Source organism: Aethalodelphis obliquidens, unplaced genomic scaffold (assembly GCF_003676395.1).
Source record: "Aethalodelphis obliquidens isolate GAN/ISIS:26980383/991018 unplaced genomic scaffold, ASM367639v1 scaffold1, whole genome shotgun sequence".
NCBI classification, from domain to species: domain Eukaryota; kingdom Metazoa; phylum Chordata; class Mammalia; order Artiodactyla; family Delphinidae; genus Aethalodelphis; species Aethalodelphis obliquidens.
In genome coordinates, this window is record NW_020837945.1 from 10,310,045 (window position 1) to 10,335,927 (window position 25,883).

The 25,883-nt window shown below is 50.7% G+C and overlaps 1 protein-coding gene across 4 annotated transcripts in view; it reads left to right on the plus strand.

Moving 5' to 3' along the window:
* The window catches only part of RUNX1 (RUNX family transcription factor 1), a 244,355-nt gene that overhangs the window by 201,706 nt on the left and 16,766 nt on the right, over positions 1-25,883 (plus strand). For 3 of the 4 annotated variants that reach the window (XM_027100709.1, XM_027100727.1, XM_027100718.1), the window contains one exon: positions 3,677-3,868. The exons of the other annotated variant lie outside the window; for it this stretch is intronic. In XM_027100709.1, the coding sequence (XP_026956510.1) occupies positions 3,677-3,868 (192 nt within the window). The remainder of the gene's footprint in view (positions 1-3,676; positions 3,869-25,883) is intronic. 4 annotated transcript variants of the gene reach the window in all.

Here is a 25,883-nt window from a genome sequence, read left to right on the forward strand (position 1 = left end):
TACACTTAACCATTCTGTGCTCAGACAACAATTCTGTTTTTCACTTTCAGTACAGTACTCAATAAATGACTTGAGACGGTCAACACTTCATTACAAAATGGGCTTTGTGTTAGATGATTTTGCCCAACTGTAGGCTAATGTAAATGTGCTGAGAACGTTTAAGGTAGGCTAGGCTAAGCTAATTTGTTCGGTGGGTTAAGTATTTTAAATGTATTTTCAGCCTATGATGTTTTCAGTTGAGGATGGATTTATTGGGACATTACCCAATTGTAATTCAAGGATGATCTGTGTTGTATGGCAGTTACTTACAGCCACAGATCAACAATGTTTCTTTGAAAAAGCACTTCATTTGTCAGTGAAATATGCATATACCTACTCAGCCTATAGTTCTTATAGCAGAAAACTGAAAGCTGGTCTCATTATCCATCACAAATATCCTAACATTTAGGGATACCCGTTGGGCACCCATTCCAGAAGACGGCAGGACATATGTCTTTGGAATGAAGACGTAAAATTGAGCAGATGGGATTAGTTTGTTTTTATTCTTTTTTTGTTCTTTTGGCTTCGTATAGTTTTGCATATATATAAAATTCTAATCAAGTACTTTTTGGAAAATGTGAAAATAGTAATAGAGAAACGTAGTTTCGGATCTCTTTCAACTCTGCTAAAGATTCAGTAAGATGTCCCAGTGTGAAATCTTGAGGTAGCCACTATTTTCAGGACCACCACGTAGACATACACAGCTGACTTCCAACGTGTTCAAAAAGCCAGGCTGCCAGCATGCACGTGTTTGAGGCTTCATTGCGTAATTCTACCACCGGGGTTGAATTCCCTATTGCCCTCTGAGGCCCAGTAGTCAGTAAGAAAGAAGAAAAGTGAACTTGATCGTGGACATTTTCCATACTCCTGTATTTAAAATTCAGGGGGCTAATCGCACACAGATACAGGAAACTGGAGACATAACGCACTCATTTCCCCCAGCTTGAAAGTTTATATCAGAAGCTTCTACGTTTCACGCAAAACATTGCTCTTTGGCGCACGAAATCTGATGGTTTCAGAAAAGAGGAATGAGGTCTTCCTTTGATCTAGCTTATAAACACATCAGAACCACACCTTTAATATGATAATGCTTTTTATTTCCCCCGTGCCTTGGTGTTACAGCTCTCTAGCACTAGTAGTGAGGAAGGGGCCCAGGGTTCCTTGGGAGGGCAGTAACGCTCTTACTTACTCTGTGGATCACAGCACGGGGAGGGTGTGAGATGAACTCTCATCCCCTCCTCCAGCATTAAACTCAGCCCTGCAACTCTCAGGGCTTAAGAAATAGCTTAGAGTGAAGAATTGTTTTCTCTGAGAGCTATGCCCGAACATTCCTAGTGGAGCAGACAGTCATCAGTTAATCTCTGTAAATGACTACGGCTTTGGCAGGTGTCAGCTGGTGCAGAAGTTGCTCACGTGTTGAAAGCTTTCTTTTATTTTTTTTTTAAGCATAGGGCAATGAGAGGGGTCTCGTAAAGAAAAAGTAATCTCACGTTGCTCCTGGCCGCAGTAGTGGCTGTCACCTGCAATGACTTATTCCCGTTTGGTTTCTTGGTGGTGTGTGATGGCACTCAAGATTGGTGACTGAGGCAGACACAATGGAAGGCCTCTCTTCAAAGGCTGGCCGGAGACTCCAAAGCTTTGCCAACCGGCATTCTTTCTGAGGAGGTAGAACTTTCCAGAATCATTTGTCCTGCCTCCTTCCCTGCTTGACCCCTAACACCAGGTCATGGTAGGCATTTAAAGGGCTGAATTACTACGCCTGGGATGGCTTTTGAGTTGGCATTGTTTGCTCTTCTACGAGAAAACTTCAGATTTTTCAGTCTAGCCATCGGGAAGCCGAGAATGTATCACAGAGATAAGAGGAAGGAGGAGTCAAGGGAAGCTCCATCCAGGGACCACAGATGAGTCCATGGTGGACCGAAATAGAATGTTCTAGAAAAAGATGTTTTCGTACTTCTGAGGGAAAGGGACGATAGGGGTTGTTCCGGGACCTGGCCCCATGGCCTTTCGCCCACAAGGCCGGTGCTTAAAATACTCAGCGGGTAAGAGGCCTCTCACATGTGTGCTGGGCCCGCGTGACTCAGGCTGCCTTGTGTTCAGACCGAGTACTGTGGGCTGTGGGGCTGAATCAGAGTCCAGATTTGCCTTGGTGACACATGAAAAGAGGGAGCGTTGCATTTGAACTACACAAATATTATGCTTAAGTATTTTTCCTCATCTCGGAGCCAAAACAGGTCTTGTTCATGATAAAATCACTGCAATATAGTGCGTCCTTTTTCTGGTCTGGAATTTGAGACAGTGTCAACTGTGCCATGGGGCCTGGCAGCAGGAAGAAACGGCAAACCACGGAGATTTGGAACCATAATACAAGTTATAAATTTTAATTTTATAATCGTAGCAGCGGGAGCTGGGCTAAAATATACGTCTCCCACCCCGACTCCCACGCCGGGCTGGGGGGCATGGAATCAAGGGATCTTCTTCCTCACTGAGGACTGGGTCGGGTGTGCGAAAGGGCACTTGAGCGTGGCAGCAAGGAGGCTGCTTCTCCAATCTTGGTTTGAGGCCACTTGACAATCCGGCGAGGGTTTTGTGAAATTGGTCAGTGACTCTTCGAACCATCCTGGTTCAAAGTAAGGAGGAGGAGGGCAGCCACTCTGAAAGAGGAATGACTCCACCCCCCCCCCCCCCCCCCGTGGTTACATCAGTACCTGGGAGCCTCAGCTCTGCTTGACACGCCTGAGTCTCTGGTGTAAAGACATTTTGATGAAGGATTAAGGCCCAACCCCCCTGGCCCTTCTTGAGTGAATGGCCTCTGCCCGCTGCAGCCCGGTGATAGCAATTTAGACCAGGAGCGAGGCGAGGACACTTGCTGTGTCTACAGATGCTGAGGGGCCCGACTCCCCACCCCGGATCCCTGAGCCCCCTGGGGAAGCCCGGCCAACCTGCTGGCGGCTCCCTTTGGGCTCCAGTGGGCCCGGCCTGCTGGGAGTCTTGGACTGGACAAGGCCGAAGCTGGGGAAGTCGGCTTCAGGGAAGAAAGGATGCTCATGCAAAGCTTGCTAGCAGAGGAGAGGGGCCACCCGTGCCCTGCACTTAACAGGAAATCTGACCTCCCAGGGCTGTGGGCTTGCAGCCACACCTCGCTTCCTGTTAGAAGGGGCGCGCCTCTAAGCTCCAGGGCCCACATTGCTGCCTCTGAAACCTGCCCGGGGTTGGGTGTGCAGCTGGGGCAGCTGTTCCGATGCCACTGGCAGGGCTCCTTTCCTGGCCAAGTGCCAACAGCGAATGCCCCTTCCCTCCATGCCGCCACCGCCACCAAGCCCCGCGTGCCCACCGCATCCCGCCCAGTGGAGACGGGCACAGAGGGTTGGGCTGGGTGCTGGGACCCAGTCTGGGCGGAGCGCCCAGCGGCCAGTGTGACAGAAGGGGCCCCAGTCTGCCGTGGGGACAGCGGCCCCGAACCCCCCCCCCCCCCCGACCCCGGGAGCAGCTAAGTGTGCGGATCTCCAGCAGACCCACGCTGGGGGTGAGGGGAGAGGGAGGGGAAAGACGAGAAAAGCCCGAGTTTCAGCAAATCCACGGTACCTTTTCTGATCTCTTGCCTCCCTCTCCCCTCCCCACCCCCTCCCCGCAATAGGACATCGTCAGAAACTAGATGATCAGACCAAGCCCGGGAGCTTGTCCTTTTCCGAGCGGCTCAGTGAACTGGAGCAGCTGCGGCGCACGGCCATGAGGGTCAGCCCACACCATCCGGCCCCTACACCCAACCCTCGGGCCTCCTTGAACCACTCCACTGCCTTTAACCCTCAGCCTCAGAGTCAGATGCAGGGTAAGTACCCGGACGGACAGAGCCCGCTTCCCGCCTCACCCTTGGGCGGAACCCACCCAGGCCGGTTGTGGCTCCTCGTCCGCACTCAGAAACGGCTGGTCCCCGGACCAGCAGCCTGGCAGCTTGTTAACAGCAGAGTCTTCGGCCCGCCCCAGACCCGCTGAGTCTGATCTGCGTGGTAACAAGACCCCAGATTGAAAGGCACTGCTACAGAGGGTATGGAGAGGATATGGACAGATACGTATCGCTGTGTAGATCAGATCTCGAATTTTTTAAGCTTATCTTTGGCTAGGTTATTTTCTTACCTCCTTGGCTTGAAGACACACACACACACACACACACACATACACATACATCAGGCCAGGTGAAGGTCAGGATGTTTCAAGTTCTTACTGATTACTTGAGGGGTTTGTATTTACTATACGTGCTTTGGCAAATGTAAAGAAATAGGAAGAGTGTCTGGACGCCACCCCATCGAGGGTATTCATTGCAATTCGTAAGCCTGCAATCAATAAAGAAGGCGGGTTATCCCCCCTCCCACCGTGGGGTTAGCTGGCAATTGCAAAAACACTGTAAAATACAGTAATTGCATAAAACCCACTGTGCCAAATTAGATAATACACAGAGTTCATTTACACTGTAGAAAGCACTGACGTCAATGATTATTTGCTCTGTGATACCATGTCAAATTTCCGAAAGGCAGTCGTTTTCTCGGTGCTGTGCAGGACACAGCTGTGTATGGTAGGGTCACAGTAAGATTCCTTTCTCAAAGGGTCAGGCTTGTTTAACTCGAAGGAAGAGATAAGCAACACATCTGGGGGAAAGGGCAGGTGGCCAGCAAGGGGAATGCTCCTTGCCCTTCTGGGACAGCAGAAATTAGCTTTCCCGGGTGTTTTCTCTGTTTGAGTTGTATTGTGAGATGTGCAAGCATCCTAAGTCCTTTAGGGTTTCCAGCCCGTAGGTTTCTTTTGGGATTAGCACATGTGGGGCCCTTAAAGTCACACCCACCCTCTTTCTCAGAGCCCGATGGTCCATGCCATTCACTCTCACAGTCATGATTCTGGGGGAAGTTATTTTTATTTGCGGGGGAAATTCCCAGAGAACTCCTCCCATAAGATACTATGCAGACAGCTGTTAAGTGGCCTCTCTGTAGAGTCGCCCTTTTGTGGACCACAGAAACCTCAGCTTGATTTTGGGGGGCTGCCTCTCAACTACAGTTTCATCTTAGGTGTATTTAAGAAGAGGTCCCATGAAACCATTGGTGTCCTGGTGCTCAATCATTGCATACTTATTCAAAATATGCATATAGATTTTTTTTTTAATTCCAAAATGCAAGTGTGTATGAGAAATTAGATGAAACGGCACATTAAGTGAGAGAGATGGACTTGAGGGGAAAATGCCACTTTTCTTCTAAATAGAATAAAATTCTCCAGGGGATGGCTGGATCTTGTGTTTAGGGCCATTTACATTCATTTATGTCATCTTCAGGATTCCATCTGTAACATCTAAGAGGAGACTTCTGCTCTCTTATTCTCTCATGACATAACTGACCATTTCTACTACTAGGTTGATAAAGGGATTTGCCTTTTTCTACTGCTATTGGAACTAAAAATAGTAAGCATTTTGAAAGGCAATGGAAAATGTAACCACATGGGGGCAAGTGGAAATCGCCACCATGAATTCGGCTTGGTTTCAGTTTTGGTGAAGAGTGAATCAGATCTGATTTCCCTCCTGGTCAGATACACTCTCTTTACCAAGAAGAAAACGGCAGGGTGAGGTGCTGAATTCTTGTCCTCAGCAGCCAGCATCTCTCAGGCGGAGGCACTGCCACGGACGGGCATTCCTCAGCTCTTTGGAATACTGTACGCTTAGCAGAGTATCAGGTTTAACCCCGTTTCTTGTTCCTTTTAAAAACTTTGTACTTCTGCAACATCTAAGTAATAATAACTTGCTTTTAGAGTGCCCTGGAGGCTTAGCTGCTACTCGAGAGAATGTGTTAACTACATCGCTGACGTTCTTTCCTTCCAAAACATGATTTGCCGTTCAGGGTGTCACTTGTAAAATTGTAGGAACAACTTTTAAAAAATAAGTATCTGGGAGATTTTCATGTAAATCTACTTTTCCTTAGTCTTTCTTTCTTTTTTCCATAAGAAAATGCTTTTTCACCTTCGTCCTGTTTTGAGTAGACCCTTGGGAGTTTTTTCTCCCTGAAGTTAGAAAGTTAACAAGGATAACAGTAAAGTCTCTTTCAGCCAGAACCTTCATTTTGTTCTTGATGGACAGGAAAATGGTTATTTTCCCAGCTTAGCGCTAGAGCTTCTGTATTATATTTAAGAAGATGCTTTATATAAAAATTCAGCATGTGTTTATGCCTCGCTTTGAAATGGCAGCAGTAGTTGGAAGCAAAACCTCCCCAAAGTAGTCAGAGCAGTTTTACAGCAGTGCCGTACCAATGTGTGGATGTATACAGCCCGGCGGAGTTGTCGACAGTTACGGGCTCGGAGAGATCACGAGTTGATAGGCTGCTACACCCTGTCTTGCTAGGATTTCATCAGAGGGTCATGCCTGGCCCTTTAACTCCTTCAGTACGAAATCACAGATATAGAATAATGCCTCTATGTATCTAGAAGGAGATGTGCTTGAGAGTCACCCAAAATAGACATCTCAAATGATCTGAAGCAGGGTGCAGATGGGAAAGGGGGCCAGGTTGCCATGCCACCAAACCACTGTTTATTTGTTGAGGTTTCAGCTATAAAAGGGCTGAGGTTAATCTCAACTTCCTACTTTACCAGGTCTTTAAAATTGAACAGAAAGCCATTTTGTCGTGGCTACGCGTTTAAGTAAGTCAGGACATCATCATGAACTTCCACAGCCGAGTTTTAGAATTCTTTTACAGTCACGGGAAAGAAAGCTGACACATGTCCTTTTCCAAGATGGACCAGGGCAGAATCTAGACCCACAGGGCACTGCTGCCGATGCGGCCACACCTACCCGCTAGAGATGGCTTCAGGCAACCCGAGCACGTCATTTTAAGACTCTGACTCCTGATTTACCAAAAATGATGAACCGCATTTAAGCTACATAAGTCCCTCCTTTCTGGGAAAATGGAGACGGGGTGAAATCTACTGGTGCAGAAAACCGTCAAAACCAGAGAAACTAAGAGGCCGAGTTTTGTTCTTGTGTGTGTTGCCATCAACATCGAGACACAAGGTTTAACTCTTTAATTGGAACAGTTATGACATATTTTGAAACAAGTCAGACCTTTTGTGTACATTGTGTTATACCTACAATCCTGTGGTGTGGTTCATAGACAGAGAAACTGAACCTCAGAGGTTAACAACTGCCCAGATCTCCAAGGTTGGAAGTGAAGGACTTGGACTCAGACGCAGACCTTTCTGGCTCCAAAGCCAGTCCCGGTGGGTGGCAGTTTCTCCCCGGCTCTCACTCTTGGATCAAGAATCAATTAGACACAGGGGTGACCAGTGTCAAGTAAAATGCCAATCACCAAAGGGGAGACGGGAGCAGTGCTGGGCTGGTCACTCACCCGGCAGGCCTGTAAAGACTGTGTTCTATTATCATTAGGTGTTGATAATAATAACTTTAGGGCTGGACTCTGTGGTGGGCATCTGAATAAATTCCCTCCTTTGGAGATGTGTACATTTGTTTTTAAAGATGGGGAGAAAAGAAAACTGAACGCAGAATAATGACTCTCTAAGCATGAGTGAAGGAAGGATGCGGGGGCAGCGAGAGAGCTTCCCAGCCACTCTGTTTACTTTATTGGGGTAACTGCCTGGCCTTCTTGCATGAAAGAGTCTCGCTTGTGGGGTCCATTGGGACCGAGGCCTTCTTAACCTCCAGACTCCGGCAACGTCTGATCAGCCTGCAGGAGTGTGGGTGCCTTGCTCTAAGACTTCTGTATGTCCGGAGGGGCCTTGACCTCTTATATCACCTCCTGAATTTTAGTATTCCAAATGATTTTGTTTTGCTAGTGAGTTACCCTACAAGTTAAAGTTACTTTGGCTACACCATTTTCTGGTGCCTGTTGTCTGTGTAGCTTTTTGAGATACTGAATCTCAGCTGTACCAGGTTACTTATGTCAATCTTTATCAGCTGGATTGACGAAAGAAAACAAAAAACAAAAAAAAAGAACCTTTTCACTTTTCTGTAGGAGGAGAGATAAATGCCCTTTCCAGCCTCAGGGGTAAATATCAAAATGCACAACGTCTCTTCCCTCCCCTTTCCTCTTTCTCTGTCTCTCTCTCTCTCTCCTTCCTCTCTCTTCTAGCAATTCTGGAAGCTCAAAAACAAAGTGGGTGGGAGGGCAGGGGCGGGAGCTGTTGGAATACCTTGGAAGTAGAGGCTACCCTCAGTCAAACACCGGACGTTCTTCTGCGTAAGGGAGTGATCTAAAAATAACTCGTATCTAGGTATAGTAGAGTTTGAGAGCCTTTCAAGGTCTACAACACCAGAATCTTACACGGAAAACAAGCCTGAATCGGGTGTTCCCATGAATAAATAAAAATAAATAAATGTAAGAAGGAAGGGGGGCAGGGAAGAGAGGAAAAACAGTGGAATGAACTCAAAATGAAGAGCTTTCGCGTGGGGTGTAAGCGGGTTGGTGGGCGCCGCAGCCGCATCCCCCTTCTTCCTCACCAGCAGGCAGAGAGGTTACAAGTTACTAGAACTAGAGGAACTGAGAACTCAGTTACTGTTTTCCGTCTTCTGGGCTGATGCCACATAAACAAAGTTTAAGGAAAGCTTGAAAAGCCCCTGCTAATCAATTGCATCGTAGGCATTTAAAAAATGGGGATGAAGGATGGGGAGAAAGCTAAGTCTTCATTTTTTTCCTTTAAAAAAGGCCCTCGGGCCTTGGCTTCCTAATCCGCCTGTGGCCTTTGTTGAGTCTGATGTGGCTGCAGCGTGTCAGCTGCCCTTGCTTCCCATCCGCTGCCTGGAGTGACTTACGGAGCGGTGCTCAGAGTGGTGACCAGCCTTACGTTTCCTCCGTGCTCTATTTATGGACGGAACGGTCACCAACACAGAACTCCCTTGAACAGCACTGCTCTGATGCCTGTGATGTCTTTACAAGCACCCCTCAGCTAAGTACTTAATAAACCAGCCCTTCAAAGGAGCCGCCAACCTCGTGAGCTGTCAGCACCCTAGTAATCATAAACCACATTTTAGTGGGACCGCGTTTTCAGACCAAGTGTTTTCATGGATGTCACTCAAGGTGATCAGACCATGCTTTCCAGAGCATGTTGTTAATGCCTGTGGACATCTTTTCTAATTAGAGGAATGAAGGGTTCATTTTAGGGTTTGATCCTAATGATAAAATATTCCTTCCATGGATTTGATATCTTCTGAAATGTTCCCTTCTTCTTGTGATCTATGGGCCAGCACACACTCAGTTATTATTATCAACACCTAATGATAATAGACACACGCACACTCACACGCACACTCACAAATGCACAAAGGTTTTGTTCAAAAGAATAAGTGTTTAACAAAGCTGTGGTTGGAGCACTTATCTGTCATCAGTGGTACAACAGCAGGAAGGTTAAGCTGAAAATCTCTCGTCCAAGAAAGATAGCAGAGCCTGGTGGCTAAGAATGAGGGCTCAACAGGCAGGCCACCTTGGCCCAAAACTGGCCTCCACCACGTATTACCGTAGGACTTTTGGCAAGTTACTTAACCTCTTAAAGCCTTACTTTCCCTATCTGCAGAATGGGAGTAATAATTATACTTGGAGATCCTAGAACCACTGTGAAAGGTGAAGCAGTGGGCATGAGAGCCAGCCCATGGGTAACACTTAGTAACTGTGGGCTTTTATCATCAGCAGCACCACACCATGTCCATTAGTTTCCTGTGATTGCTGTAACAAGTTGCCACAAACTCGGTGGCCTAAAACAACAGACATTTATTCTCTTCCAGTTCTGGAGGCCGGGATCCAAAATCAAGGTGCCCTACTCCCTTTGAAGTTCCCAGGGAAGGATCCTTTCTTGTCTCTTGCAACCTCTGGTGGCTCCTAGTGTCCCTTGGCTTGTGGCCGCATCACTCCAATCTTCGCCTCCATCTTCACATGGCCTCTTTCTCTGTGTCACCTCCCGCTCCTTCTCTAAAGACACTTGTGATTGGAATTAGGCGCCCTCTAGATAACCCAGAGGATCTCATCTCGAAATCCTTCACTTAATTACATCCGCAAAGACCCTTTTTCCAAATAAGGTCACGTTCACAGTTCCGTGGGTCGGAGCATGGACATACCTTTGCAGGGCCACCATTCTACCCATTACACCAAGGTGGAACGGATACAGGGCATCAGGTGAGTCCAGAGATCACTTTCCCTTGTCCACTGCCCCAGAACAGATATGATGGGCAGGTAACTGTGAACTCAAGTGTCTTATGCCACGCATAATCAAGCACATCTTCCAGCTACTCTCACTTCAGGCCATCATTTACTGGAACTCAGTATCACGGTACTTTCATTTTCCAGCCACGAGAATGTATGTTTTTTTTCTACATGAGATCAGATATTTCTTAACATTTTCTAGACACCTATGCTGATGGAATCAGAGGGCCCAGCAGTGATAGAGAAAAGGGATTCTCCCCTGTGTCATGGGAGCCGTGAAAAGCAGGCCTGGGTGCCTCTGGCCCTGGCCCCCAAAAGCTCATGACATCGCGGCTGGGAGTAAGCATAGGGACAGAAGATGACACGGGGACCACAGCCAGCCAGTTGGGAGGGACTCAAGAATGTGGTCTCCTGGAGCTCAGCATATCACTGTTGTTTTGAACAAGCTGCCTTGTTAAAAATGGCTTTATTGCGAGGTGCTGTTGACCAGAAACCCATTGCGAAAGGCTGGTGATTCACTTTGCATATCTCATAATCCCACGTTTACAAATCACCCGAAGATAGCCTTTCACATTTGGATATTTAAAAACAAAACTTTGACTGCGGCCGTGAAGTAGTATCAAAGTTTACCAAAAGTTTGTACCAAGAGAGGGGCAAACAATATACGCCGATAAGGGGGAAAAAAAAGGCTCTGGTGAGAAAACGACCCATTGTGTTTTCTTGTCGGTTGTAGTTCTCCAAACGGAGCTGGTTTTCCTCATTTGCATTATTTTCCCTCACATCATGGAACAGAAATGCAGGCCCACTGTAATTCAGTTATTTTAGGGCTCTTTAAAATTCAACACATATGATTTAAATAATGCTGAGGAACTGTAATTACGTCTATCTTCCCTTACTTCCCTCTGACCCTCGGAGCACTGCAGCCTGACTTTTAGGGGGAAAATGTAGGGAGGCAGGGGGGTTATCAACTGTTCAGAGACAGCTCAGTGTATATTTGTATTATATTTTCACATTTTATTTGCAAAGCTTTAGCCCTACGTGAGCTTTCCTTTTTTTTTTTTTTTAACATCTTTATTGGAGTATAATTGCTTTACAGTATTGTGTTAGTTTCTGCTGTATAACAAAGTGAATCAGCTATACATATACATATATCCCCATATCTCCTCCCTCTTGCGTCTCCCTCCCACCCTCCCTATCCCACCCCTCTAGGTGGTCACAAAGCACCGAACTGATCTCCCTGTGCTGTGCGGCTGCTTCCCACTAGCTATCTATTTTACATTTGGTAGTGTATGTATGTCCATGCCACTCTCTCACTTCGTCCCAGCTTAACCTCCCCATGTCCTCAAGCCCATTCTCTATGGAGCCCTACCTGAGCCTTCTTATTATTGAACAATTGCTTTCAAAGCCCTAGAACAGCTCAATTGTTATGGAGATTAAAGATCTGGATTGCAAAACTCCTGTAAATAAAGTCTTCACTGACAAACCCAGTTTCCTAGCATAGACTTTTCTTCCATAATCTCCTTCTGGCAGAACATTTGATGTTTTGATACTAGAGATTCAGTTACCAGCCACAGTAAATAAAACAAAATAATAATAATTTAAAAAAAAAAACCAGTATAGAACGCACCCTAAAAACAAACATTGGCCAATCATGTTTATTTTCTGTTTCTTTGGGCACTCCTGACAATTGATAGGGGGGAGGAAAAAAGGAAAGTACCACTTCTTATCCAGTTGATTGTTGATTATCAAGCTATGGAAAGTCTTCAGATGGAGCGTTAGCTAATTCAGCCTCTCCCAAATGGCATGGAATATAACATTTATTGTTTAAAAGAAATGAGCATGTTTCCAGGGAAAACAGAACCACGGCACCAAGCCCCCGAATGAGCCATGGGTAGGAGAGAGAATCATTGGGCAGAAAAGACAGTGCTTTCCTCCAGACTCAGGCTCAAGGGCCCACCGTGATTTCACACCACCTAAGGGTCAGGTTTGGGGATAAGAACATTCCAAGTATTTCAAGATTGTCAAAACATCCTCCAGTTGCAATCAGTAGCAAGAGTTAACTGTCCCTTTTGTAAAGTTGATTCTCCTTCTTAAGATGGGACCCCCTGCTTTCCCACCTGGAGGAAGCGTGAACAAGAGGGTGGAGGAGGTAGTGGGGGACTCTGATCTGTGCATCTCAGGTCACTTAACAGCTCGGGAAACCTGAGCATTAAAACACTCGCCAGCACGGACTGAAATAGGGCTTATTTCTGCACACCACGGGTCCTTCCACCCAGTGTCACTGGATCTGAGCCTCCACAAGTCGATGTTATCAAGTCTGGCTAACAAGATCTGGGTCCTTCTGGGAGCGTGAAGGAGGATGCGCTATGGTCCTTCTGCCTTGGCGTCTGGGTGTGACCACCCAGGTGTCGAAAGGGCAGAGCGTCCCTAGGAAAGGCGTGTGAGGAACTGAGGGGCCCAGGTGAGTCAGCACTACTCTGGGTGTCAGCAGCTCACCCATCTGGGGCAGTGAAGTTTCCCAGATCCGTAACTTGCTGGTTCCTGCTGCAGAAGAAGTCCTCTTTGCCCTCCAGCTTTATGTGCTCAACCTGATCATCCCAAGGCCAGATCAAGACCGAGAGAGCTTATGCTATGCATCTTGGGAAGGGCTACACACATACACCTGCTTGGGAGGTTTCAAAAGAATATCTCGGGGTAAAAAGGGAGGAAGAAATAATCCGACTAGTGATTGCGCTTCTTGGAGTTGTAGGTCATACAAGGAAGAGAACGTGATTGTCTTATTACGTCTCCTGGGGGTTATCTCACTGTTGCGGCCACTCATGCATGCTCCATTAGTGCATCTCTCTGTCCATGTCAGATGGCAAATTATAGAACGATAAAGTTATTAAAATATCTGTAAAAGTCAGCACAAGCTCAAGGGCTCGACTTGGCATTTCTGCCCATTAAGTAGTTTATTTGCATTGTTCCTCTCAGGGTCTGTTAATCTTCATCCGTACTTTGTTGTCAATTGCCTGCTATGTGGAACAACCATCGTTGCCTGAGTTTTAAGCCGTGCTTCTGTTGGTCATCCAGCGGGGCTGGGATCTTTGGGATGAATGCAGAAGCTTTTGAAATGTGCAGATCTTTCCCCCGCCCAGGTTTGAAACTGCAGCGTATGTCTGTGATCGGGTCTATACCTGGGTTGTTATTGGAGCCGGGGCCACCGCAGAATGACGAGGACATTGCCTAGCTCTCACGTTTACTAAAGGCAGAGACAAAATAATTATGGCTCACGTTTCTGGAAGGACTGATATTGTTGGTTCATTTACCCCCACCACTAGCCACCCACGAGGTGCGTGGCATGGTCCTGAGGGTCCTGCCTGCTGTGCTCACTCAGGTGCTGGCAGGCCCGTGAGTCCCAGGCCCTCACCGATCATGAACGTCATTAACAAGGTGGCCCTAACTCTAATAGGCTGTAATTCTGCGCCTCTCAGGGATTAACGCCTAACATTCTCAGGAAGCCAGCAGAGATGTCCCAGAGCCTCCCACTCTGCCCCCTGATTAAGAGGCCCCCCTTTCTTTTTTTGGTAATATTTCTGCTGTGTGATTGGGCTTTCTGAGCCATACATATTGCTAAGTGGGAGAAGCCATTGCCCAGACGTGGCTCTGTTTAATATGATTTTCCACAAATTACAAGGCATGACTTTAAAATTGAATGAGTGCAAAATTACGGGTGGCTAGTTCAGGTGGAAGGGAGAGGAAATCTTGTTATTCTTATTCCAGAATCTCTTCCCGATTTCCTCATTTGATACTTTCACGCCTTGCGGGGAGGGCCGTGGGCGGAGACGCCTTAGAGAATCTATAAGGAATTTCTCTTATTTTTCAAACTTTCTCCCTGGTCGTTCACGGGAGTACTCAGTGGTCTGCAGAAGTTAAAGCGGAATGCCAGTTCTTCTGTCCATCCACCCCATCAGTCGGGATGGAGCTGTTCCTCCCACCTTATCGTCATAAGGGAATCAGAAAAAACATGGGAACCCCCAGAGTGCAGTGCATGAGGAGAGCAGAACCTGGATCCATGGATTAATGCTAAGATCTATGTGGATATAAATGATGGGAATTCAAATCCCCGGCTGGCCACTTCCCAATTAGGTGACCTTGCAAGAATTACTTCAGTCCTCTGCACCGCTGTTCCCCATCTGTAAATCAGGCACGGTAATGACGGTACCCAGCTCACGGGAGAGTGCGAGGATGAAATGAGTTCATATGCACAAAGCACTGGATGCCTGGCGTGCGGTATTTACCCTCACTGCCTCACGAACTCATCACAGAGATTGAGATATACTTTCGTCAGGTATTTACGTAGAGCCCGGTGCACTTTAAACACTCAGTAAGTGGTCAGTGTTATGCTTTTTACTGTTATCGCTATTGTCGTGCTCTTGTTGGTGGCGTTGGTGCCTCACCAGGGAGGTGCACTTCCGTCCTCTCCTATGAGCCACACAGCTGCTCTGTGATCATGACCTTCTTCCGTGTCCCCTTACTTCCGGGAGTGATGATAGCCCTGGGGCAGACAAGGGCAGGGTGGTCTTAGTGTCGTCTCTGTTCAAGTTCAGTTTCCTTGGGTAAATTAACAGGAGAGCACATACCCACTTCTCCACAGGGTCAAATGCAAATGGAAAATTCTTATAGTTGAAAGGGACCTTAAATGTCTTTCTAGAAGCCCTTTATTTCACTCATGAGGCGCTGAGGCCCAGGAAGCATCAGTGATTGGCCCACTTGGAGGAGGACCTGAACAGTCCTGGGGTTCCTGGTCCAGTGCCCGTCCTACTGGCTTGCTGTCTCTCTGCCTGGGGCGGGGCGTGGGGGGGCACAGAATGTGGGCTCTGCTGTGAGTACGGAGGGCGCATTAGGACGTTTACGCCGGCTCTGCCTCTCCCTATCTTTCTCGATGAGACGGTGGATCCCCATGGTTCGATTTGGTATCACGTGCTTGTGTCTCCATCCTTTCAATGTTGAATTTCATACTGAAGCGGTAGGGATTTTTTTTTAAAAGGCAAGGATAGAACACCTGTCCCAAGGCCACCCTCTGTCCTTCTCAGCCCCGCCAAGCGTCCCCAACCCTACTCCGGGGTGGGGAGGGGGAAGACGGCAGCGGGGAGGCTGACAGGACACTCCCTGTCCACAGGGCCCACGTGGGCAGCAGCCAGGGGTGACCCCTACCCTGTCCCCTTACTTGCATGAATCAGACACATTCAGAGGATGTGGAAGGTCAGCCTCTAAGGCATTTTGTACAAACCATCTACAAAAGGAGTTCTTTGAACCACGTTTCACCCTCCTGTGTGATCTGAAGTAAATGCCTCCCATGCTGATTCCACCCCCAGGCCCAGGCCTTGAAAGCCTGCTTGCAAACTAGGCCGTGGGGCAGAAGCAGGCCAGCAAACAGGTGTGGGGTGAGACGGGCCAGGGCCGCAGCCGCAGCTGCGGGAGCGAGGCGTGGGGTGTCAGGGCCTGGGGCTGAGTGACAGTCCTCCTCGTCCCAGGTCAGGATGCTGCCAAGTCCATGTCATTCACTCCCTGAACGGGCAGTGAGAGCCAGGGCACCTGGCCAGACCCCAGCATCCCTGCGGTGGCCACGCCCTTGCTGGTGAACTCAGGGTCAAGGGCACGAATGCCCGGGCCAGAGCCACCCAGGACGGTGGCAGGAATCCCATGAGCGGAGACCAGATGCCTTTCTCCCTGAGGTGCTGCACTGACGGGTGGCTTCCGGGCTCCCTTCCTTGGCCGAGATCCCATGACTCCATAGCGGCCTCTCCTAAATGAAACTTAGTTCAGGGTCGACAGGAGACACGGGCGGCGCTGGGCTCTCGGAGCACCCTGACCACCTGCCCCGAGGCCTGGAGCTCCGGGTTTTGAGGATCACACACTCCTAAGGAACAGATAAGAGAAGGCCAATGACGGGCCTTTTCTTGCTCCAAGAAACTGATCCACTCAGAAACAGAGCATTCAGTGCAGTCGTACATTTTCTCCCAAGGGTGATGATTTCCTCTGAGTTAGGCAGTTCTTACAATGACTCTGAACTTCTGACCACTGGAGGTGAGTGAATCAGAGACAGGCCAGAATGAGATGGCCAGCCACCTCATTTAGATGGATAAGTTGGAAGCCCAGAAAGGTTAAGTGACTTGCTGAAGGTCACACAGACGGCACCCGTATTGGAGGGCTCGGCTTCCTTCTGCCCGTCCTGCCCAGCTTGAACACATTCTTAGTATTTGGATAGAGCAAAGCGAAGCTTCCCGCGCCGTCCCTGCAAAACAGCACTTAGGGAGAAAAAGGGGCCGTTGGAACAAGATAGGGCAAACACCAGTATGCCTCTGCACGCCGCTCCACCCAGTTTCTCATCTTTATATTACCAAAAAAAAAAAAAAAAAAAAGTCTCAAATAACCCAAACAGGCAGGGTCTGATCTGCAGACAGTCTGAAGGCATCCACCCAAGAACCTGCCGGTCGGCTGGTCCATCCTCCTCTGATTTATGCTGTGTGTGTTAAGTCTTAAATTGTTGAGACTGTGGCTGGCTGCAGTGGTATTACTGGAGGGTTGGTGCATGTTTTCGGCTCACAGACCTGGCTCCGGGACTGGAGGTGTTGGCCCGGAATCAACTCCAATCTCACACCCGTCTGAGACAATGAGGGCCTTGTTAGACGCATCTCCAGCCCAGGCAGCTCACGCTGCTTACTTTTCGCATTCAGAACGGGAAGGGGTGGAGGGGGGTCTGGGGGCCCAGGAGAAGCCGAGGCGAACCTGGGACGTGCTGGGGCTGGGACATGCTGGGGTCGCTGCCTCCCTGCTGAGACCTTGGCCTCCCTCCTCCCCTCCCCCCATCTTATAAATCTCTCCTTATTTTTGGAAATTTAAAATGTTCCAGCTGGGACATGCTGGGGTCCCTGCCTCCCTGCTGAGACCTTGGCCTCCCTCCTCCCCTCCCCCCATCTTATAAATCTCTCCTTATTTTTGGAAATTTAAAAACACAAATAAACAATACCAACAGTAGCCCTCTTACGAAAGAGAATTTCCTACTGCAAAACAAGGAGCTCGGGGCCTGCTGGAGAATGAATTCAGTCATCGGGCGGGTTAAGCAAGGCAGTGGGAAGCGGGGTGCCTAGGGCTAGGTGTACGGCTCCTGCAACTGGGGCTGACACTTGAACTCTTCCCACACCGATGGGGTCTCCTCTTCCTGGTTTTCCCTTCCATTGCTGACGTGTCAGTGACTGGAGCAGAAAGCAGAAGGGGACTTCGTCTTTAGCTCTGTCCTTATCCACTGATGAAACAGCAAACTGTTCTGTCCCAATTCAGCCCCCCCGATCCCTTGTCGTCAACAGACAGGACAGAGCCAGCCACCAGCACTAAGTCTGCGGACCCTTTGCAAATCCAGTTCTCCCGAGACCCTGACTCGAGGCGACCACTGGGCAGGACCTCTTCTGGGTCCAGGTTGGCACCCCTCAAGGCCAGCGGCTCTGAGTGCTCATTAGTTGGTCAAAGCCATCCTGAAATGACTTGCTTTTCATAGGAATGCATGATGTGGAGGTCCATAGGAGAACGGCCCAGAAAGGAGTTTCCCAGAGTTATATAATCTACCCCTTCCTGCAAGCACTGCCAGTGGGGAGCCCATGCAGGAGCACCTCGTGACTCCTCTCCTGTGGAGCTGTCGTGTCTAGGGGGCTCCGGTGGCCAAGACCTCTCACTAAGCAAGGCTCTTACCTACGCTGGGAGGCATGTGGGCACCAGTGGTCCCTCTGTTCGGCTTGTTCGCCAACAAGAAACAGGCAGCCCCATCCTCCTAACCTGCAAACTACTGTGTCAGCACTAAGGCCCACTGCTGTCTTGTTACCTCAGCCTCGGAGACACAGCAGGGGAGATCTGAGACCTAGGACTTAGCCGAGCGGCAGTGTGTGCCCCGGCCATTTTCTTAGCATAAATCACTTTTAACTGGTACCTATATATGTTATCAGCCGATGTCCCCAGAGGGACCAAAGGACAACTTTGCAGGGGCAGCAGAGTGAGGCATGTAAACAGCAATGAGTGACAGAAAATCTGGGGATGTCTGGCTCCCCTCCAACCTGGGTTTGGATCCTGTGCACTGGGAGGTGGCATCACTGCTGAGACCTTGGCCTTCAGGGAGGCCGGGATCGCACGGCCAGCCTCCCCTCAGGCTCCTTCTAAAACCCATCCTGTCTAAGCACGTCACCTGTGGAGGAACGTGGCGGAGGAAGCAGATGTTGCCATGTCTGATGGCCACAGGGGGCCTGGTCCAGAAATAAAAGAGCACCTTCGCCACTGATTTCCTGGCTTCCCCTCCAGCCGAGGTCCTGCCTTCTCTGGGTCATGAGATGTTCCTCCCTGAGCCCGCCGTGCTCTGAAATGACCGAAAGGCAAGCAGACGAGCCGAAGGGAAGCTGGGGCCCCGACGCTGTGAGCAGCTGTCCTTTTACCTGCCTTTTCTTCTGGGCTCTGAGCACCTGTGGCCAGCCCTGCCCACCTGCTTTGGTCCATGCCGGTGGCCCACCCAGAAAGCCCCTACCCCTAACCCCCTCCACCTCCCCAATCCTGCCCCATCTCCCTCAGGACATCTTCGTCCCCACCAAGGACCAAACGGACCCCCCTTCTCTACTCCTGGACCCGTCTATCGGGTCCTCTCACTTTTTTTTTTTTTTTTTTTTTGCGGTACGTGGGCCTCTCATTGCTGTGGCCTCTCCCGTTGCGGAGCACAGGCTCCGGACGCGCAGGCTCAGCGGCCATGGCTCACGGGCCCAGCCGCTCCGCGGCATGTGGGATCTTCCCGGACCGGGGCACGAACCCGTGTCCCCTGCATCGGCAGGCAGACTCTCAACCACTGCACCACCAGGGAAGCCCCGGGACCTCTCACTTTGCCTTCTCCCCTCCCCATATGTTGTCCGTTGTTACTGGATAGGGTGAAGGTTTGCTGCTTCTCCAACCGTCATGGGCTCCCAGGAGCGAGCACCTAAGGTTTCCCTCTGTGCGGTGCGATCATCGAAACCTCAAAACCCACCAGAGGGATGCCTCTCTGATGGTCAACACAGCACCCCACCGACCTGCCCCTCTCCTCCCCATCTGCAATCACAGTTTTCCAAGGATGCCAAGTTCTCCTAGAAGTTCCAGGCAGGCAGGAACGCTCTCCCCGACGTCTCCAGACCCCACGACCCTGGCCTGGATCTCCAGGGAAAGGGCTCAGGAAAGAGGCATTGAGGAAGCATGTTCCCTGCTTTCAGGATTTGCAGGATTTGCAGGCACCAAGCCTCGGTACTTTCGCTTCTTGCTTTCGTGATTTGCCCTTTCTCCGCTTCCCAGAGCCTGGCTGGGAGCCTGGGGGAGGGAGCCCAGCTGGGCCTACCGGGGTGACAGCACACCTACCCCTCCCTGGGGCCTTTCTCTCCACTTTTGCGACAAAGAGGAAATTGGGAAGTCTCTACGCTTCCTAATCTTCTGCCCCCGTTCGTTACCTTCTACGGCTTCCGTTAACTAGAGAGCCACCCTTTCCCTTTTGCTGTCCCTGCCCCATGCAAGCCAAACTCTCTCCTGCCTTCCTTGCCATCGTTCAGCTCCTGACACAGCTCACCCGGGCCTGTCATTCAAACGCCTGAACCTGGGTTCACCTGTTTAATTACAGATTTGAACCCCAAAGTTGGACTAGGCTGTTTGTCCACTGCTTCCTCCTAAGGCCATGCCCCCACCTCCCTGCCATCTCCCCGGTGCCTGTGTTCTGCCCTCTCCCCCGCCGTGTTCAGGTGTCCCTGTGTCACCTCCTTCCCCAGAAGCGTCCCTAGGTTCCTCTGGGTTCCAGCACTTTTCAAATCCATCCTTCCAAGTTCACTCTTTATCTTGCTAGCCCGTCTTATCTTCCCACCCGTGCTCACAGCCTCTTGCCCAAACTGACCCACTGACCGGCCTCAGGGCCTCGGGTCCCCAAACACTGAAACCTTTCCCTGCCACCACCTTGACGGCTTCACTCTGTGCCTAACAGGACGACAGAAGTCCAGTTAACCCCCTTCCCCCAGACCCCTTCTCATGGTCACATGATAGTTTTCAGCTGGTGGACAAAGGGCCACGCCAACCCATGTGTTGGCCCCGCTGGTCTCCAACTGAAAAAAGTGCTGGAATGTGGGCCAGCAGCAGAAAAGCCATTTGCTACCCTCCTTATCAATCTTCCTTCCACTTTTGTCTCCTCTCCCTTGGTCCCTCAGTTCCAACAGAGGGGAACGTACTTTGAACGTGTTGTTGAGGCTGGTTTGCTCTCTTTTTCAAGGATGGCAGGAAGTTCTTGTTTATTGGAAAGGTTGTTCGTTTCCAAAGACGCCGTATACGGAGCCAAGCAACTAGCTATAGGATGATTTCTCGCTGCCTTTTTTCGGGGTGGTACACAATACCAAAAAATAAACCAACGGGGGAGAGTCAGTGAACACAAAGAAAGATGTTATAATAGGCTTTTGTTGGTACTTGCATTTTCTTGTTGAAAAACAGGGTAAAGACCCCGAGGTGCTGAGGTGTGGACAGAAGCCTGATGTTATCAGGCCCCTAGAAATCCTGCCTGGAGTCCAGTGGCAGAGGCAGGACCGAGAACTCGAAAAGACGGAGGCAACTGGTCTTGCTCAGTACAAACGGTGCTTTTAGTCTGTCGTAAACAGCCTGTGCCCCAGGGCTCAAATCCTTCAAAAGTTTGCCTAGGTAATTGCGTTTCATTGCCGTCTGGCATGTGCTCGTCTGTCTAATCTGTACGTTCAGACAGCCAGGCCAAAGCTTGCGAGACTGCAGGAGAACGAGCCCATGAATTTAATCCACTTGAAAGACAGGCTAATACAACTGCGCCTAACTCATTATTTTAAGTGATGTGAGCAGAAGAGGGTATGGTACTTTCCATAAACGGGTTTAAAATCGGCATGTTGGTTGCAGCCACTTGGCAGTTGAAGGCTATTAGAAGAAAAGGCAGAACCAGGGTGGCAGTGTGACCCTGCCTCCCACCCCTTGCGACCCCCAGCCGAAAACACAGCCGGGGGCTGGGGGGCACGGGAATGGTCCCCTCCCTCCCTCCCTAATTTTGAGTTGCATTATTCATGAATTCACAGCAACAGATATCAACTTTTATTTGAGACTTGGGGTTGTTTGGGCTCAGTTTCAGGATGGAAAGGAGACGTAAATGGGGTCAGGGCTTCCCGCCAGCCCCACGAAGCTCAGAATCCCAGGTCTGTTAGCAGGAAAAGGTACCCCTCCCCAGCCACCAAACGGCACCGTACTTGGAGATTACTTACCTGCGTGTGCGCGCGCGCATTTTTTTCTTCTTTTTTGAAATTTAGACCAGTTTCTTCGTTTTGTCAGCATACGGTAACTAGGTTCGAGGGGGAAATGGCTTCGATCATCATATAGTAAGAGCAGCACTCTACGAGCAACCAGAAGGTATGTCCCTGCCCTGTCACTAAGCTGCCGTGGGGAACAAGAGGCAGTCCTCTCGCCTCGCCACACTTCAGCTTGCTCCGACGTGGGGCTGGCTCGAAAAGCCTCCGAGGTTGCTTTCTGCTCTATCATTCCCTGAGATGTTGGAATGAAACCTTAGAAATGTTGACAGTGAGTTGCATCATTATCTGGTTACGTGTGACTCATGCCCGGGTGGCTCAGGAGAGGCAAGCGCTAGCCTGTCCCTTCCCAGGTGGCAAAGCCGGCGGTCAGCTCAGAAGCGATCTTGTCGGTCGTTTACACTTGCGGCTCGCCCGGGGCTCGGCATGCCAGCTCTGAGACTGGGTGCCAGGCCGTGAGGCTGTGAGAAAGCGGCAGTCCCCAACCCTGCCATGGGGACAGAGCCCTGGCCGCAGCATGACGGCAGACGGATGGCCACCCCTGGTTCCCAGAAGGGCTCCAGAAGGTGCCCGCCACACTCCTTATCTCTTAACACTCCTCAGTTTCACTTGTGCTCGGCCCAGGCCACGTGCTGCATTAAATTTCTCTGAGTCTGGGGGCACCTCTGGTAGTCACAGCGTCCGGCTTTGTCATCATGGTTTGACACTGGGGTTGTGCATGCCTACCCTGGGCTGGGTTTCCCTAAGGCACCACTGGCATTTGTGGCCGGATCGTCCCCTGCTGTTGGGGGGCCATCCTGTGCACTGGGTGATGTTTAATAGCACCCCACCCCGGCCTCCACCCACGAGATGCCAGTAGCATCCCCTTACCCCAGTGGCAACAAGCAAAAACATCTCCGGACATTGTCCAGCGTCCCCTGAAGGAGAAACCGCCCTTGTTGAGACCCATCTGGGAAATTCACAAGGGTTCAGTCGGTCCACACAGGATGTCAGTGTCGGCCACAAACGGCAGCCCCTTGGGCCTCTATCCTCATCAGCAAATCAGTGCTGACTCCTGGCTTCTGCAGGCCGCCAGGATCCCTGTTCTCCGGGGTCGTCCCTATTGCTGAGCAGGAGTTTCTAATTGTCTGCTTTCTCAAACTCAGCTTTTAATTTTTAAAAAGTCTCCATTTTAGTCCAAGTCACTAAAAACCTACCGCTTCTCTGAGAAAACCTTCCTTGACCTTGTAAATCAAAGCGGTCCTCTGGAGGGAGGTTTCCCACTGCTGGGCTCACAGTATCATCTTTCTCAGAGTGACCTCATCTATTAAAGGATGAAGGTTGTATTTGAAATGCCGTTTACTTTCTCTGAGTCAGTACATGAAGCTGTGGACCTTCAGATCATCAGAAGTCTGCTTATTACCAAGAGTTGTGTGTGTGTGTGTGTGTCTGTGTGTGTGTGTGTGTGTGTGTGTGTGTGTGTGTGTGTGTGTGTGTGTGTGTCAGTTTTAAAACCGAGGTCTGTGTTGGAGTTTAAAAGAATTCCGGCAGATTTCCATTTGCCTTTCTGAATCAGAGTTTGGGGCGATGTTCCCCTGTGAGTGTAGATCGCCCACAGACGCATCTGACTTTATTAGTTTGCGTTCTTTGTTCAGAGCACCAGGGATGAGCTTATGAAAGTACACGCGCCTCTTATCTTCAAAGGCCTCCTTGATGCCGCAAAACTCCACCTCAGCAACCTGTGCTGTTAATCTGTCGCCGTCCCAATTAGTTCACGTCAAGGTCAGTTCTTCGGGGTGTGCGAAATGGCTGCAGACTTAGGTGAGCCGATTCCTCTTGTGCGGATCTCGCAGGGAGGTGGGGGGGAGACCGCAGGAGGGGCAGGAGGCACAGAGGAAGCCGATCGCGATCCCCACCCCCACCCCAGCTCGCAAGCCAGAGACACCCAGTGATCCTGGCACAGGAACCCGCCACCGAGCGGCCAGGCAGCTCGGCCTCTTCCTCCCAGCTGCTCCGACGGCAAACATCCAAGTGGTTACCGATTTTCAAAAAACAGAGAAGCGTAACGGAGCCATTCCTTGGGGTCTTTTTATGTGTGGAGAAGCCTTGCGTTTAAGACGTAAACTACTCCAAAAAGATGTTTACAAAAAGTTAACCAGAGCTGGCGGCGCTGTAGGGTGTCACGTTCTAGGAGTGAAGCAGGACACTGGGCTCAGGACTGCCGGTCCCGCCATCTCCCAACCGAAAAGATGGGAGTCCGCGCATTGCAGCGTCTTCTGTCTCCAGCGTCGGGGGTGAGTGCCCTCCTTATGTGGAGAGAACAGGCTGTCTCACTGTGTCATTACTTCAGGCACAGCAGAGTGGGAGGAGAAAAGGGTCGGGGCCAGCTGGGATGGCAGCACCCTTTAAGAGGGAGAAATCCATTGCTCTGTACATCCAGAGACCTTCCCAGAGCGTCGTGGACATGCAGAGTGTTGGAGGTGAAGGGACGGCCAGGAACCAGGCAGTGCTGGCTGCCCCCTCGAGGCAGGCGCAGTGTGTTCATGCCCTCCGAAGAAGGGTGCTAGAGGGATGCGGGAGGGTGATGCCCCCGCGGGGTGTGGCCTCCTGGTCCTGCTGCTGGGAATCCCGGGAGCCCGGGCCTGATGTGTGGGAAAGGAAAACCAGGAGCGTGTGGGTCGGGAAGGGAAAGCTGGGACAGGCCGGTGGGGACAGGCGGGGAGGACGGGACAACCAGAGGCAGCCGCTGCCTTGGCTGGCGCGCACGTGTTAGGGGGTGGCGCCCCAGCGTGGGCGTCACTGCACTTCCCTTGGCAGAACGTTCTTCAGGCTGGGAGTGTGGATGGAAGCTCTCATTAGAGAGCGAGCGCTTGCCCAACCTGAATCCCAGCCCCGAAGGTGAAGAACCGCGCATCCTCGGTTTCCAAGGCTCGGCTCTCCGGTTTCCGAGCAGCAGCTGGCGGGCGCCTTCCGCAGGGCAGGGTGGCGGGGTGCTCCCGCTGAGCGAGGCTGGTGCTCGGCGGGCAGAAAAGGGCTTGTATTCGGTTTGGCAGTCTGTGCAGGTGCCGCGGAAATGGTGTACATGTCGATGGTGAAACCATGTCTCCCCAGGTGAGGGGCTGAGGGCGTTTTGCACCTCGGCCGAGGCCGAGGCAGGCCTCGTCCTGGCGGCTCCGTGGGCTGTGCCCGCCCTTCTCCCTCGTATGGGGCACTCGGGCCTGAGTGGCACGGAGCAGGCCCTCTCGGGACACGGACCCTTTCTCTGAGGGGACAGGGGAGAGGAGCCTTACTAGGAGCCAGGTGGTGCATTAACGACGCTGGAGTCTGGATGCCGTTTCAGCCCCCCAAGCCCCTCACAGGTGGGGAAACTGAGTCTCCGAGGGCTTCAGCTGCTGGCCTCAGCACAGGGTGAGTGAGAGGCGAGCAGGGGCTCAGTCCTCATCTCTCAGACTCCCAAACCCTACCCTCGTGCCCTTGTCCAGGCCCTTTCTCCCTGCGGGGCAGCTCGGGGACGAGGTTCCCAAAACTCGGAAATGTTTGGAGCCAACACAAACCAAAGGAGAGTTCAGTGTCTTTTGTGTTCTCTCTCAGCATTCTCTAGACGGTATTTATTGCACTCCCTTTTTCCCCATTCATGAGAGTTCTTCTGGTTTTATTAGAACGCCATGTTTCCGAGTTTGCTGCTTAAAATCAGAGTATCTGGTGTAAAATGCAGTACGGGTGCGTTGGGGCACATGTCACATGAGAGCACAAGACACAGAGGCTGCTTGGCGGGCTTCGAGCCACTCTAAAATTTGTGTGTAGGCTACAGCCTGGAGCGCAAAAAGTACGGTGGAATGGATTTGCATCATAACTTTACAACAAATAAACATCTCATAGTAATAATACAACAGAATTTGTCAAAAGGTCCTAACTTCTTACAAACCCGCAGAAGTGCTGAAGTAAAAAGTTTAGCACAGAGCCGGAGGGGGTGGGCGGCGCTCAGAGGCAGCCAGGCTGCAGGATGGCCTCACCAGCACCTGCTGTGCGTCAGACGTCCTTATGCGGCGGCCTTAAGAGCATCCTCCAATACCAACAACTCACAGGGCAGAGGCGGGGCAGGGGCACTCATCTCATGGCCCCTGAGGTCCCAGTGATAACATCACTCTTTTTTTCTTGCCTGCTGCCACCCTGAGGCATTTCAAGGACCCTGGCAAAGCTTCAGCCACGTTACTTGATAGGATCTGCCCAAGGGACGGCTGTTACCGTATCTACTTAGTTGGTGAGATGGCTGCTCCCCCGCCCACCCCCCGGGGAGTCCCGTAGGCTCCCCTCCCACCCCATCGGCACATGGCCTTCGGTGCTCAGTAGGGACTGT